The sequence below is a fragment of the Somniosus microcephalus genome, chromosome 5 (assembly GCF_052327205.1).
Source record: "Somniosus microcephalus isolate GS21.2 chromosome 5, FLI_Smic_1.0, whole genome shotgun sequence".
Lineage (NCBI taxonomy): Eukaryota > Metazoa > Chordata > Chondrichthyes > Squaliformes > Somniosidae > Somniosus > Somniosus microcephalus.
In genome coordinates this window covers 30,631,703-30,648,600 of record NC_140991.1, presented here as the reverse complement: position 1 = coordinate 30,648,600, position 16,898 = coordinate 30,631,703, and the positions used below count along the sequence as shown (strand labels likewise).

At 43.3% G+C, this 16,898-nt stretch overlaps 1 protein-coding gene across 9 annotated transcripts in view; it reads left to right on the top strand.

Moving 5' to 3' along the window:
* The window catches only part of LOC147116985 (histone-lysine N-methyltransferase 2C-like), a 432,640-nt gene that overhangs the window by 247,985 nt on the left and 167,757 nt on the right, over positions 1-16,898 (top strand). For all 9 annotated transcript variants that reach the window (XM_085987500.1, XM_085987501.1, XM_085987507.1 and 6 more), the window contains exon 14: positions 10,943-11,658. In XM_085987500.1, coding sequence (XP_085843626.1) covers positions 10,943-11,658 — 716 coding nt within the window. The remainder of the gene's footprint in view (positions 1-10,942; positions 11,659-16,898) is intronic.

Genomic DNA, 16,898 nt, shown 5'->3' with positions numbered 1-16,898 from the left:
CCTGTGCAGCCTTTACCTGCGGTGTGACCAACTTCCTTAAACATGCTATCCACGATGTCATCAGCATCGCAAATGCTCTAGTATGTATCCATTCGCAGCTCCAGCGCCGCAATGCAGTCTGCCAGTAGCTGCAGCTGGTTACATTTCCTGCACACATGGTCGTCAGGGACACAGGAAGTGTCCCCGACTTCCCACATAGCGCAGGAGGAGCATGCCACAGGGCCGAGCGGTCCTGCCATGACTTGCCCTTTAATTTAAATTAATTTAAATCAAATCAATAGCACTAATTGCACTACAATTAAATTATATACTCGAGGGCCCTTAGTTACTAGCACTCCCCGATACACAACAGGGACCTTAGAAAGTATAACCACAAAAATTAAGACCACCTAAATTTGATAAACTATTTATCTTAACTGTCAAACTATAGAGTAGTATAAATATTCACCTGGCCGTACTCACCCAGGTACTGATTCCTGATTCATGTGACCCTGGTCAGACTTCAGAGGACCACCAGTTTATGAAGTCTGAATTCATATCAGCTGCCACCAATTCACTGAACATAGATTTTATGAAGTGGCTGACATGTTACTTTGATGCAATAATTTCTCTAAGCTATTTGCAAGACAACTTCAGCCATTAAAGAAAATGTTGACCTGTTTTAGCAAATGTGGAATTTCAGTATTATTTGACTTTTGATCCACTCCTGTTATCAAAATTTGTCTCTTCAATTTTGCCACAAATTTACTTGGGACCTCTCGTAGTAAGAGTAGTGCTGAGTTCATGCTGCCGAATTGTAGTTCATTTTACTCCTTTTCTAACTGATAGAGAACTACCGCAACCTTATGGTATTTACTTGGGGTATTGGGGTCGCATCTTTTATACCAACTCATCTCATTTTCCCCAGTAATGGGAATAAAGTCATCGGTAATAGAGGATAAACACATCGCTATTCATACTGTACTTAATCAATGGAGTCATGCCTTCATCGAAACCAGCTTCCACTGTGTGGAAAAACAGAAGGAAAGCAAGTAGAAAACCTGAAAATGATAGCACTGCAAAGCTTTTTATCATGGCTTTTTATGATTAAAATGGCTGCTGCTTGTGTAAATTTTGGCTGGTACATTCACATATTTAATATTCAGCTCTATTGCCTGGGGAGTGGGTGGTGGGGAGAATCCATAAGATATTGGGCTAGTTGTTTCTGTTACTATTGGCTTTGGAAAAGTTGCCATCGGCTACCCCAGGGAAGTATGTTAAAGACCAGTGTAGCAATCGAAACTCCACACTCTCTCTCATTCAAAACATCATATAAACTCAAGTGTCTAGGCTGTTATTGTTTTTGTCTTTTTATTTCTTCGTGGGATGTGGGAGGTGCTGGCAAGGCCCCATTTATTGCTGGCCACTCGGTCAACCTTGTAGTATGGGACTAGAGTTCTATGTAGGCAGGCTATGTAGGAGTGTCTAACTGATGCCAGATTTATTTAATCCAATTTCATAACTTGTCATGGTGTAAATTGAACTCTTGACCTCTGTGTTGCTAGTCCAGTACCATAACCACTACATTATCATCTCCGAGTTGAACTGCCTAAGAAGAAGAATTCCATTCTCTAAATTGATTGGATATGTAAAGCAAATTTTTTTAAAACTGATGCCAGATTTATTTAATCCAATTTCATAACTTGTCATGGTGTAAATTGAACTCTCGACCTTTGTGTTGCTAGTCCAGTGCCATAACCACTACATTATCACCTCCGAGTTGAACTATCACACTTCAATGTTTCTCCTGTATGAGTCTTGCCATAAATCACCCAATTCAACCCTCTTGGTAAACCTTTCATTGGCAGTAAAATGCTACTTTCTAATCTGGGACTTCCAAAGTAAAACTTATCCAATGCGATAATTTAGTATAAATATAGCCTGCTCTTGTTTGTCACATACTTTTTTTTAAAATTAACAATTCTATTTTGAACGTTTCCTTTGATTACCTGTACAATATTTTGTATAACACCATTTAGATGAATATCTAATATCCATTGTGTTAGATCCGTGATTCTGAGAGTATGATGTTTTTCAATAACCACATGGATGCTGTAACTGAACAATCAACAGGTATTTACTGGAGTAGGGTAATCTCAAGACTGGGGTACAGAGGCATGCTCAAGGCTTAGATACAGGTGTGGTCACTGCCGGTACTACAGTATACAGGAGCTGTAAAAGTAGTTCTCTCTTAAAGGTACATACACTACAATTCCTCCCCTTTTAGATTAGTAGTACCCATAATATTCAAATAACAATTAACACTTCAACATGTACATTAAACAACAATAGTCCATTTATAGATTCAGTCTTTGGGGTGGCTTCCTGATCCTTTCGGGATAGCGCCTTTCCTGAGGTTCTTGTTCTTGGTGCGGAGGCGATTCTGGCCCCTTTTCATCGGTTAGTTCATCGGGTTCCACTGCTACTGGTTCGGAGGTAGATGCTACCGGTATGTCGGGTTCATCCCCAGGTACGCAAGACATGGGGTTGACGCATTCCTGTGACGCTAAGATCTGATCAACGTGGTGTCTCACAATGTTCTCCCCGACATCCACTGTGTACATTAATGGCCCCTGCCGTGTGCATATCGTTCCGGGTTGCCATTTCTCTGTTCGGTAGTCACGGGCCAAGACTGGTTGTCCTACATTGAAGCTCCTTGTCGGCTTCTCATTGATGTGCTGGAATTGTTTATCCTCAACATTTCTTCGCACATTTGGTCTAAGCAAGTCCAGATGAGATCGCAACCTTCGGTTAAAGAACATCATGGCCGGGGTCTGGTTGGTAACTGCATGTGTCGCGTTTCGGTAGGCTAATAAGAAATTGTCCACCTTATGCTGTAGTGGAATTTCATTGTCGCACATGGCCTTTATCGCCTTCTTAAAGGTTTGTACGAACCTCTCAGCCAATCCATTTGTGGCTGGATGATACGGGGCGGATGTGTAATGCCTTACCCCATTCCTTCTCTCAAATTTTTGAAACTCTTCGGACACAAACTGTGGTCCATTATCAGAGCAAATCTGCTCTGGAAAGCCGTTTCTGGCAAATATGGTCCGTAGGACTGCAATCGTTTTCTCTGTAGTGGTTGAGGACATTTTTTATCACCTCAGGCCACTTTGAATGAGCATCCACTGCTATTAAGAACATTGAGTCCATGAATGGACCAGCAAAATCAATATGCACCCGTTGCCATGGAGAGGAGGGCCACTCCCATGGGTGTAGAGGGGCATGTGGTGGTGCATTTTGGACCTTCTGGCATCCTGAGCAGCTCTTGGTTAGGTCTTCGATTTGTCGATCGATTCCCGGCCACCACACAAGCCCTAGCAAGGCTTTTCATTTTCACTCCCCCCAGATGACCTTCATGTAGCTCATTTAGCATTCTCTCCCTTAACTTGGGTGGAATCACCACTCTGGATCCACACATCACTGTCCCCTGGCATACTGACAGCTGTTCTCTTCTGGATGAGAATGCTGGCAACAGTGAGTCGCCATGTGTTGGCCATCCCCTCACCGTCAAATCATATACCCGAGACAGCGTCGGATCATTGCGGGTCTCCTTCTCTATATCCGCGTTCGTTACTGGCGATCGTTCAATTATTGACGAATAAAATATCTCGATAGGGTCCACTGCTGGTGCTTCTTCCACAGTAGGCAGTGGCAGGCGCGATAGCCCATCAGCGTGTCCATGCTGTTTCGTGCCTTTATATTCTATCTCATATTGATTCGCCCCTAGAAACAGGGACCATCTTTGTAACCATTGTGCAGTCATCACTGGAACGCCCTTCTTAGGATTAAAGCTGGAGACAAGTGGTTGGTGGTCAGTCAGCAAGGTGAACTTCTGCCCATGCAGATAGTGGTTGAATTTTTTTACTCCCCATACTAGGCTGAGGGCCTCCCTGTCAATCTGGGCGTAGTTGCGCTCGGCTGAGGTTAGTGACCGAGACGCAAAGGCTACTGGCCTCTCCAACCCGTCTGGGAATTTGTGCGACAGCACCGCTCCAATACCGTAGGGTGATGCATCACATGCCAAACGAATTGGTAGTGCTGGGTTGAAATGGGCCAACACCTCTTTTGATGTGATCAATTCTTTACACTTCTGGAAAGCTCGTCTACGTTCGTCATTCCACTTCCATGGTACCCCTGTTTGCAGTAGGGTGTTCAGTGGGTGTAATACCGTGGACAAATTTGGTAAGAACTTATGGTAGTAGTTTACCAGCCCGAGGAACGACCTCAGTTGTGACACATTTTCTGGTGCTGGAGCCTTGACTACTGCCTCAATCTTTTCAGGGGACTTATGTAACCCCTCTTCATCGATGACGTGGCCACAATACGAGATCTGCTTCTGGAAAAACTCGCACTTGTGGCGATTAGCTCGTAGCCCATATTCCTTTAATCTGGTGAGCACCTTCTCCAAGTTGGCGAGGTGATCACTGTCATTTTCGCCCGTGACCAGGATGTCGTCCAAATAACACTGGGTCCCTGGAATCCCTTGCAGGACTTGATCCATCGCCCTTTGCCAAATAGCCGGAGCCGATGCTACACCGAACACCAGCCGGTTGTATTGATAAAGACCTTTATGAGTGTTAATCGTAAGGTATTGTTTCGAGGCTTCTTCTACCTCCATTTGCAAGTACGCCTGGGCTTGATCAATTTTGGTGAAGCGTTTACCTCCAGATAGCGAGGCGAAAATATCCTCAATTCGTGGAAGCGGATATTGTACCGTGTGAAGGACTGGGTTCACTGTCACCTTAAAATCCCCACAGATGCGGACCTTCTTTGGTTCCCCAGGTGTATTACTCAACGACCTCTTCATTACAGGAACGATGGGTGTAGCCCACTCGCTCCAGTCTACTTTGGACAGTACTCCTGAACATTCCATCCCTTCCAGCTCTGCTTCGACAGCTGGTCTGATCGCATAAGGCACTGGTCTGGCCTTAAGAAACTTTGGGCTTGCATTTTCCTCTATTTTAATCGTTGCTGTTATGCCTTTTAGTGTTCCGAGTCCCTCCTGGAACACTTCTTTTGCGTCAGTTAGCATTTTTGACAGTCGTCCAGGTGTGACGTCGTCATCCTTTTTGGCCTCAACCTTCAGTGCCTGTATGGAATGCCAATCTAATTGTATCTTCCGGATCCATTCACGTCCTAGCAGTGGTGGTCCTCCATCTGGCAATACATATATATCCATTTTAGGTATTTCCTGGCCTTTATATATCACTCTCACCCTTATTTTTCCTTTGGGGTAGACTTTTTACCCCGTGTACGTCTTCAAGACAATCTCTGTAGCTTTCAAGGGTATATGTGAAAATAGCCGCTTGTAGTCCCTTTGGTTTATGACTGTTGGGGCTGATCCTGTGTCCAATTCCATTTTCACTTGGACTCCGTCTGTCTTGAGTGTAACCCAGATAGTCTGGTGATCCTCCATTTTGGTTACCTTATGTAGTTTCAGACAACCCAGCTCCTTGCTTCCGGAGTCTGTGTCACTTTTCTGTTCGTCTGAACTACTGACCATCACCTTGTGTACCTTTTTGTACTTCTCCTGTGGCGATTTCTTACTGTTGGTTTTCTTCTCAGACCTGCAGACTCTTGCTATAGAAACATAGAGATAGGAACAGGAGTAGGCCATTCGGCCCTTCGAGCCTGCTCCGCCATTCAATGAGATCATGGCTGATCTTCGTCAGAGATCATAGCTGATCTTACCAGTTCAGTACCCCGTCCCCGCCTTTTCTCCGTAACCCTTAATCCCCTTAGCCTTCAGAAATATATCCAATTCTCTCTTGAAAATATTTATTGAATTAGCCTTCGCAGCCCTCTGTGGCAGGGAATTCCACAGGCTCACCACTCTTTGAGTGAAGAAATTCTTCCTCATCTCTGTTTTAAATGATTTGCCCGCTATTTTTAGACTGTGGCCCCTGGTTCTGTGCTCCCCGGCCATTGGAAACATTCTCTCTGAATTCAGCCTGTCCAGGCCTGCCATAATTTTATATGTTTCGATGAGATCCCCTCTCAATCTTCTAAACTCCAGTGAGTACAAGCCCAAACTATTTAATCTCTCTTCGTAGGTCATTCCCGCCATTCCAGGTATCAGCCTGGTGAATCGCCGTTGCACTCTTTCCATGGCAAGAACATCCTTCCGCAGATGGGGCGACCAAAACTGTACACAATACTCCAGATGCGGTCTCACCAGCACCTTGTACAGCTGTAGTAAGGTATCCCTATTCCTATACTCGAACCCCCTTGATATGAAGGCCAACATACCATTTGCCTTCTTAATCGCCTGTTGCACCTGCATGCTCTCCTTCAGTGACTGGTGCACAAGAACACCCAGGTCCCTCTGCACTTCCCCATCTCCCAATCTATTGCCATTTAGATAATCTACCCTCCTGTTTTTACCCCCAAAGTGGATAACCTCGCATTTATCCACATTATAGTGCATCTGCCACGTATCCGCCCATTCCCCCAACCTGTCCAAATCGCACTGTAGCCTCCTGACATCCTCATCAGAGCCCACCCCTCCTCCTAGTTTAGTGTCGTCAGCGAATTTGGAAATATTGCATCCAATTCCCTGATCCAGATCATTTATATATATTGTGAACAGCTGGGGTCCCAGGACAGATCCTTGCGGCACCCCGCTGGTCACTGCCTGCCACTCCGAAAACGAGCTGTTTATTCCAACTCTCTGTTTTCTATCCGCCAGCCAGTTCTCTATCCACGTTAATACGTTGCCCCCAATCCCATGAGCCTTAATTTTGCATGATAATCTTTTGTGTGGAACCTTATCGAAGGCTTTCTGGAAGTCAAGGTACACCACATCCACTGGCTCTCCCCCATCTATTTTACCAGTTACTTCCTCAAAAAATTCCAGCAGATTAGTCAAACACGATTTACCCTTTGTAAATCCATGTTGACTCTGTCCGATCCTTTCCCCATTTGTCAAGTGCTCCGCTATTTTATCCTTAATAATGGACTCTAGCATTTTGCCCACAACCGATGTAAGGCTTACTGGTCTATAATTCCCTGCTTTCTCTCTACCCCCCTTTTTAAATATTGGGGTAACATTAGCTACCCTCCAATCCACGGGTACTGTTCCCGAGTCAATGGAGTTCCGGAAGATGATCCTTAGAGCATCTGCTATCTCCAGGGCCACCTCCTTAAGTACCCTAGGATGTAGTTTATCAGGCCCCGGGGATTTGTCGGCCTTCAGTCCCCTCAACTTACCCAGCACCATATCCCTAGAGATACTAATTTTTGTCAGCTCCTCCCTCTCATTAGTCCCTATGTTTGCCGATATTCCTGGGAGGTTATTTGTGTCCTCCTTTGTGAATACAGAACCAAAGTATGAGTTTAATTGGTCTGCCATTTCCTTATTCTCCATTGTATATTCTCCCGAATCGGACTGCAAGGGACCGACTTGGGATTTTACCAGTCTTTTCCTCCTGATATACCGATAAAAGCTCTTGCAGTCTGTCTTTATGTTTGCTGCAAGTTTACTTTCGTATTCTATTTTCCCCTTCCTGATTAATCCCTTTGTCCTCTTTTGCTGTATCTTGTACTGCCCCCAATCTTCCGGTCTGGTGCTTTTTTTTGTCAGTTGATATGCCCTTTTTTTTGATTTTATGCTGTCCCTAATTTCCCTCGTTATCCACGGTTGAGTCACCTTTTTAGGTTTATTTTTGTGCCAAACCGGTATAAACATGTTCTGGAATTCTTCCATTCTATCTTTGAATGCTTGCCATTGTCTCTCCACTGTCAATCCCCCCAGAAACACCACCCAATCAATCTTACCCAATTCCCGTCTCATACCCTCGTAATTCCCTTTATTTAAGTTCTGGACCTTAGTCTCTGATTCAATTTCCTCACTCTCCATCTCGACTGAGAGCTCGATCATATTATGATCGCTCTGACCCAAGGGGCCTCGTACAAGAAGATTGCTGATAAGTCCCTTCTCATTGCACAATACCCAGTCTAAAATGGCCTGATCTCGAGTCGGCTCCTCGACATATTGGTCCAGATAACCGTCCCGAAAACATTCCAGGAATTCCTCCTCCTCAGAATTTTTACTAATTTGGGTAGTCCAATCAATATGTAAATTAAAGTCACCCATGATGACAGCTGTGCTCTTATCGCACGCTTCTCTAATTTCCCTTTTTATGCCTTCCCTCACCTCCATATTACTATTTGGAGGCCTATATATCACACCCACTAACGTTTTCCTCCCCTTGCTATTTCTCATTTCTACCCATACAGATTCCGTTTCATCCGAGTTAATATCCTTCCTTTCCATTGCATTAATCCCCTCCTTTACCAGCAATGCTACCCCACCTCCCCTACCTTTTTGCCGATCCTTCCTAAATATTGTATATCCCTGGATGTTAAGTTCCCAGCCTTGCCCACCCTGCAGCCACGTTTCTGTAATCCCAATCAAATCATACTTGTTTACCTCTATTTCCACAACTAATTCATCCACCTTGTTCCTAATGCTTCTAGCATTAAGATACAAAGCCTTCAGGCTTGCTTTTTCACACTCTCATTATGAATTAGTTTGGCCCTTTGTGTTTCTCTCCTTTGCTTATTGCTTCTCACAAAGCAGTGTCCTGCTTTTCCGCACTGTCTGCACACTTGGTCCTTGAACCAACAATCCTTCTGGTCATGTGTTGTTCTGCCGCAGCGATAGCACTTCCCTGTTCCATAGGACATTTCATTGGTGCCATATTCTTGCGGTCTTCGTTGTATTTCTGCAGCGCCCCTTGCGGCTGCTTCGTGTGATACTGCCATACTGAAAGCCTTGTCCAGTGTAAGATCCTTTTCTGATAGAAGCCGTTTCTGGGTTCCTTCACTTTGCAGCCCACACACAAACTTGTCCCTTAACGTATCTGCTAGTACCTCTCCAAACTGGCAGTGTTTCGATAGCTTGCGCAGTTCTGTTAGGTACTCAGAATTGCTTTCGTCTTTGTGTTGGTTCCTTTTATGGAACTTAAATCGTTCTGCTATCAGCAGCGGTGTGGAGTTTAAGTGGTCCTGTAGGATTTCTACTATGCTTTCGAAATTCTTGTTCACAGGCTTCTCTGGGGTTATTAGGTTTCGCAGTAACCCATAAGTTTTTGCACCCATGGAATTTAACAAAACCAGTGCTTTCCTAGCATCTGGCACTTCATTCGCCCTGCAGTACACCTCAATATGTTCCACATATGTCGCCCAATCTTCGACTTCATTGTCGAACGTAGAGATACTGCCACTCTTCTGCATCTCTGGGTGTGATTTAACTGTCAAAAATGGCGTCTCCCGCGCTTCCCCTTCTTCTCCGCTGGCACAAAATGGCGTCTCGCGCGCTTTCTTTCCTTCCCGCGCTCGCGCTTCTTCTCCGCTGCAGCTTCTAAAAATGGCGTCTCCCGCGCTCTTCCTTCTCCGCGGCTCAATGGCGTCTCCCGCGCTCTCCCTTCTTCTCCCTGCGGACACTCTTCAGCCCTTGAGCCCTGGCTGTGCTCTGCACGTTCCTTTTTTTTTGTGCGCCTTTCCCGTTTCCGCCGCTCGGCCCTGAACCCGGCTGTTGCTTTACCCTCTCTCTCTTTTGTTTTTCCTCGACGCCGCTCGGTTTTCAACCCCCGGCTGCGCCCTGTGCGCTTCACCCTCTGTCTTACCCTGTCGACGCTGCTCGGCTTTCTCTCCACCGTCGGTCGGCTCCAGCCGCCGCTGTCCGGGAAGGGTCTGCGCTGTACCTGTCGTCAGTCTATTGCTGATCGTCGTGGCTGGGGAACCAAGCCCGGCTCTCCACAGCCTCCCCTGCGATGTTCACTCTCTGCCGGACGACTGGGCGGTTGCTCGTGGTCGACGCCCGTGTTTCTGGCCTCGACTTTCTTCCACCGCCCTCCCGGAGCGAATCCTCGAAGGGAAATGCAGAGTTGCAGGTAGATTCGAATCGACGCTCATTGCCACTGTTAGATCCGTGATTCTGAGAGTATGATGTTTTTCAATAACCACACGGATGCTGTAACTGAACAATCAACAGGTATTTACTGGAGTCGGGTAATCTCAAGACTGGGGTACAGAGGCATGCTCAAGGCTTATATACAGGTGTGGTCACTGCCGGTACTACAGTATACAGGAGCTGTAATAGTAGTTATCTCTTAAAGGTACATACACTACACATTGCACGCTGTCGGTTATCAAGTGAAATAGCCACCACCTCGTCACGGCTGACTTTTGAGATTTGAATGTTTATATTCCAGCGTTAGTACCTTTAGGCAGCAAATGATAGTGGAATTAAATTTGGCTTGGATCACCACCCCCACCCCCCCCCCCCCCCTCCACTCCCAGATGTAATGGAGGGTGTATAGATCTTTGCCAAAGCGCTCCAGAATTACTGGTTTGAGAACTAATTGTTTTTACATGATGAGCTGAGAGCATGCAGGGGCTGAGGAACTTTATATCCATCACTAGCAACTAATGGGGAATTTTCTCCCAATTTGTAACATGGCAGAAGCAAGTCAGGGCAGCACCATTCAATAATGTTTCTTTGGAGTTGCATCTGTAGGAGGTGCTACAGGGAAGTAGATAACACCCCCCTACAGAAGCACCTCCACACACCATACACTTTCACTAAGAGGAACCACAGGGGAAAACCACATTGAACACACCTACACCATACATAGTATGGTTGAATAAAATTTGGGTTGGAGAGATGCCCTCTAATCATCATGTGAGAAATATCTAAGTGTTTAGCATTCATAGGACTTGCCCTAAGAGTTGCTGTCACCTTTAATAAAAGAGAATGCAAATTATATAAGGGGCTTCCTAGGTCGCCATGTAATTTAGCTTTCAGCCATGCATTTTTGAACTTTACTTTCAAGTGATAAATGTAGTCACATTCAATGATAGATTTCTTTCATTTATTATATGTTTGTGCTTGTAGATTCGGCAGCGATCCATACAACTGAACATATAGAGCCTGATTTGGCCAAGGAGGACATGGCCTCTGAAAAAGTACTTCAGCAGCTTGAGTGTCCAACAGCAGTAACACAGGTCCAAGATATGGAGGTGACTGAAAACAAACCTGAAACACTACTGCAACCTCAACTGGATAAGGCGGCACAGAATGTAGAAGAGCTTGTTGAAGGATCAGTGCGAGTAAAAGAAGAGCATCAGTTCTATGAGAACAAGACAGAACTAATGGAGGTTTCTGTCCCAGAAATGTCAAATAATGAGCTTGTACAAGAGGCTACACTGACTAAAGAGCTTCCAGAAATTCTGTTACTGGATAACGTGGCACAGAGGAGCGAAGAAAACATTCCCCAAGCATGTCTCAGTAGCAGTGTTTTTGAAGCTGAAATAACTCCCAGTGAAAGTGCATCAGAGATGAGTTCACCTATTGAAAATAAAACTGTCAAAATGTTTGGAGAAACTGGCAATAACTACACACACCGCAACAAGTCCTCAGTTTCTTCCTCTTTTGTGACAGTTTCAGTTGGGGCATCTCCTGTGACTCATGTGTCGCACGCTTCAGCTGCAGGCACTTTAAGTTCAGGAATTCCTGCATCAACTTTTGTACCTATGGCTCCAAAAATAGGCATGGGAAAACCAGCTATTACCAAAAGGAAGTTCTCCCCAGGAAGACCTAGAATGAGACAGGTAAGATTCTGTCTTGAATAAGTATATGCAAAGTTAGCCCAAAGATTGTGGCTGAAAAATTGCTCCATGTCTTAGTTAGTGAATATTTAGTGGTCAGAAGTTGCAAAGCAAGCCAAGACACAATTCTAACAGAGTGCCAAAGAATTCGAGAGTCTAAAAGATTACATTTTCTTTTCCAAACTGTAAGTCGGCACTAACAAAAATCAAGATTTCTTTTCATTTGCATTTTGCCATATCAAATTTGTGTTGAAAGGTTGAAGGGTTTTTAAATCTCAATATAATTCCAATAATGTGAACTATATACATGAAGTTCCACTGTTGAAAGGGGATATTTTTCTTCTTTGAATTTTGTTTTCCAAGATGTTACATAGTAAACCTCAAATAAATTACTGTTAGTCTTATGGTAATCAGATTTCTAGGTTTATTTATTGAAAGCATTATACGCTAAAGATGTGACTTGTTCATTTCCATCTGGACTTGGGAGTTGGTCTCCTCCACCAATCCTGTGCACTGAACCCTATTCAGCACCTGTTTGATTTTATTATGGCACAAGAAGCCTTGAGCCACAAATCCATTAAAATTAATTTCATTTTAATATGCTATTACCCTTGACATTTACATGAATATGCCGTAAAGTACGGATGAACATTTTGAATCATTTTGAAGCTTTCTGAACACAAGATTGAGTTTTCATAAAGCTGAAGATCTTTACCTGAAAGCAAAGGTTGGAGAGGATTCCTCATCTCTCAATGATAGATGGATGTGCTTCCCTTTTTGGGCACTCCTTGAGTGCTAAGTAAACTTAATGAATGCTCAGCACAAGTTTGCCAAGAGACGTGGGCTAGATTTTCCACCCATTGACTATGAAAATCTAGCCAAAGGAGGAATACTTGTTTGTGACTTGAAAATAATTTAGTAAAGAAAACAGATGTTTGCTTTGCATCCAGCTGCAGGTGGCTTTTGGGACACTGAAGATGGCATTGCTGATATACGTGATATCTTGTTCCCTTCTGTATGCACACTGCTCTGTTATTGTGCAGATGTGGCATGGTTTTGGGCCTCTGCATAGTGTTATTTCTTGTGAAGTGGGATGGTGCTGGTCCTAATATAGTCAATGTCATGGCAAGTTTCTGGTCCTTGTGATTCATCCTGAAGCCTTCAAATTCATGCCAATTTAGTTTTCTAAATAATGCCAGCACTTGTTGTTAATATACTAACCCCTCAACAGTTTTTAGTACACCATGTTGTCTCGTATGCCGAGATTTTTCTGGCCTAACTTCTCCCCCATCCTTATGTGGTAACTTGTTCAGCTGGGGAGGTAGGTAATATGTTATGGATTCTTTTGTCTGTTAGAAAAATATTTTGTTAAACTGATGGTGGGATGCTTGCAATGCAGCAGTGGGCAAGTGCTGTGCCTTTAGAGTGCATCCCACACACCAACCTTTGTCAAGAGGGGATTTAGTCGTAATTTGAAAACTGAAGATAATTAATGTGGTTGTCCTGTGTGCAGCCAGAAATCGGAATACAGCAACTGAGGATTAAAATTGAGTTTTAAGTAATCGGGCAAAATTTAAAAGGACAAATAAGAGTAGGTACAACTTGGGGAAGTTTGAGTTTGAATCTGACTTTTGACTTGCATTTTATACTTGGGCTTCTCCTGGATTAGGTTTGCCAGATTTTACAAAAATGGAAAATGGCCAGAGTGGAATTTGTTCACAAACTTGACTATATGGGCTGCATAAGTATTTTCTTCACTGGAGAGTGCTGCAATACGCCTTCTCGCTCTAGTGTTCTTCGTGGAAAGTGCAGTTTTCTAATGCTGCAGGAGACCAGGAACAGTTACTGTGTCTTGAGGAATTTCAGATGGTTAAGCTTCAGTGACTTTTTTTAACGTTTAGGACTATGACATCTTCCACAAAACCTCGATCCATATTGGAGGTATCTGAGGGTTTCTCGGACTTCCCTAGCACTGCTTGGGAGAAAGCCTAGGTATTCATATCAGTAAATTACATATTTCACATTAATTTATCTATAGAATTGTGAATTGTCTTTTGTCTCTCAATAGTTTGTCGAATGTCCCAGCATGTGTTAGTAGTATTCTCAAATTTTGTAAGTGTAAGCTACAGCTCCTCATTCCATGGGAAGACTTCTATGTTGCTTTATATTTCAAATAATTTTGAAAACCATTAAATTTAGGTAATCTTCTGCATTTAAACTACTTGTTTTTTTAAATTTCAGAACAACTAAATCTGAGCTAGAGAGCCAGACAGATATATGTAATCACTTTTCTGGAATATGTAATTTTTTCTGCTATATGAGAATACTTCAGAGGAAAATAAAATTTTGAAAACTTTCACGTAGACAAGTTGAGGCTAATTGCATACACCTGTATTTATTTAGAATTCTGATGTAAGTGTTTTAACTCGTCACATTTGTGTAGATAGCTTCTGAGTGTACAACCTTTTAAAGGCAGTAACAGCGCACTTCACACTTTAAAGAAAGCAATAAACACAGATGCTGTTGCTGATGGGGAAGTTGGGGATCTTGGCTGGGGTCAGGTTCTGAAGGGCTAAAACAGGCAACAGTCTAGTCTGGGAAGTGCATGATGGCGATTTCAAAGTGGCACGATGGGCCGAATAGTCTCCTCCTGTGGTGTAAGATTCCACTATCAAGGAATGACAAGTATTCTAAATTAATTCTTTGCATTTATGCTCATGAAAGAAACTTCAGACATCCTCTGACTGTTTGGATTGAATTTCTAGGTCAAGATGAAGTTCTAAGAAAAAAATATACGCAGGGGGAATGGCCAGACTGAAACCATTGAAAAAAAGCCAAGGCGCTGGGTCCAGATGGATTGCATCCTAGCGTAGGGACTGGAGGAAGCAGCTTATGTATTTGGGCGTGTTGTAGTGAGCATCTTTAGGGAATCTTTGGAAACCAAAACTCTGTCTGAGGATTGAAGAAAAGGCGCTCTAATGCCAATCTATAAAAAGGAGCAAATCAACAACCTTGGGAACTACACGGTGGTCATATCTATGGTAGGGAAAGTACTGAAGAGCATCCTGAAAGAACAGACAAATTATTCAGGGAAATACCGAGAACTCAAAAATGATTCTTCACTTATAAACATTGAAGTTTCTGGAATGACTGCCATTATTCCAGTTGGAGGGAGCTTTTGAATGCAATTTCTGAATTTAAAATGTTTAAACAAAAGGTTCTGCTTAAATACACTAAATGCTGTTAGAGTAGGAAAGATAGAAGTAAGAAAAGATTAAACTAAAATTTTCTTTATTTTGTGACTCTTGCTATAAAAAGACACTCCCTAAACAGATGGTCAGTAAAGAACTGCACCCTCCATATTGCATGCAGAGACTTGGATAACTGTGGTATTTATTCATTTATCTACCTTCACTAGATGCAGAAAACATTTATTTCATGAACAATTGATAAAAAGCATGTTAACTGTCTTTAAGGAGGCCTCGTAAACTTCTTTCAATGGAAATGTGCTCCCCTCCACACTCCAGCACCCTCTTTGCAACAGTATAACCGCTCAGTCATGACCGCTCTTCTTTCCCTTTCTTGTACTTTCCTCGTTGTGGTGTATAATTCTAGCTCAGTCCATCTGCATGCCTTTCATCCCTGCATTCCTCTCTTTTCGATGTCTCTGTGTGGCTCTCCTACATATTTGGTGGAATTATTTATCTTGGACCTTGGAGGATTTTGAGTGTGATTGGCATCAGGCAGCACTCCTGATGCTGGGGTATCGAAGTACTTGTGTTGTGGGATGTGGGGCCTGGGAGCAATGTTTGGGGTGGGTGGGGTAGAGGCTGTTGTGTTAGAGTTCTCCAGTGAAAGGCTGAAGACTAGGAAGATTGGATGTCTGGGAAAGTTGGGGGTGAGTCGGTTGTCATTCAGACTGGTGGGGCTTTTAGGTGTGGAGGCAGCTAATGTGCGTGACGAGTAGAGACAGTGGGGAAGGAGTAGTAGGGTGGGTTGGCATGTAGCAATGCAGAGGGTAGGCACAGTCAATGGGGACTGGGTGGTGGGAGACTGGAAGCACTGAGTAGGAGCACTTGGGTCCAGGTAGGTTCTGGAAGTGCTGAGGGTTTGGGACTGAGAGCAATCTAGCACACATGGCGAGATCTGAGTACTGTCTCAAGTCTGGAAGTGGTTAGACTCTGGACCAGAGCACCGGCGCTAACCAGAAGCACAATTGAGGTGTCATGGCGAAGTTGACTAAATTGAACCTTGGGCTCCCTGTGCAGAAATAGGCCTCTGAGGTTGTGTTCCTGGGATTTATAACACTGGACAAACAACTGAGTAAGAATTTTATTTTTGCAGTTATTGGGGTTCTTGCATTACACCTGTTATTTATTATTGTTTAGGTTGGTGAAAAATTGAAGATGGAGGCTGAAATCAGCTTCACAAAATTATTTGTAATTTGATTCATGTATGTTACATAGCAGTTAAGGATTGGTAACTTAAAAAAAATCGCAACGATTTGATTGCACAGTCTTCTGCTCTGTAATAGTTCTAACGAAATGAAACTACTTTTGAAGCATCGTGTTTATTTTGTCGAATTTGTCTTTTTTTTTCCTATGGATGCCTTGAAGTGTGACACTTTTTTATACTTTGGATGCACTTAATTAGGCTTTTAATTACATGCCTATAGATAATCCATTGTTGGGGGATGAATGATAGACTTGAGTTTACACTGGTTTAGTGCCACCATTAAACAAAATATGGGCTGCATACGTATCTGTAATTTAACCGTGATTATCAGTTGTGTTGTGGCACCGTGGTAGCTCTAAACCACTTTTGAAATGAGCTGCATGAACACTGAATTAGCATAGGTTTCATAAAGCAAAGTATTGGATATGTTCAATTAAATTATTTTTTTCTTTGTCCAAACACTGCTAAATTTGACTTTGTGACTGAAACAATGAAAAAATTGTACTGGTAGTTTTTCACTCTACAGGTGCATCATCATATGTGTGCCCTTCCTTATCACATTTGAATAACTTGCATAGCTTTCTTTGCAGACTTTTTGCCTGGGATAGTTTATAGCATTCCCCTCTTCTAATCAACTCATCAACAACCTTATTTGAACTTAAAATGGATTAGTTGAAAGCTTTCTTCAACTACTGGTGGAGGACAATTGAGCTCTATTGAGAGTTTGATACCATTCTTTGACACATGAGGTCTCACTGGATTGAGTTGCAGGAAGTAATGATGATGCT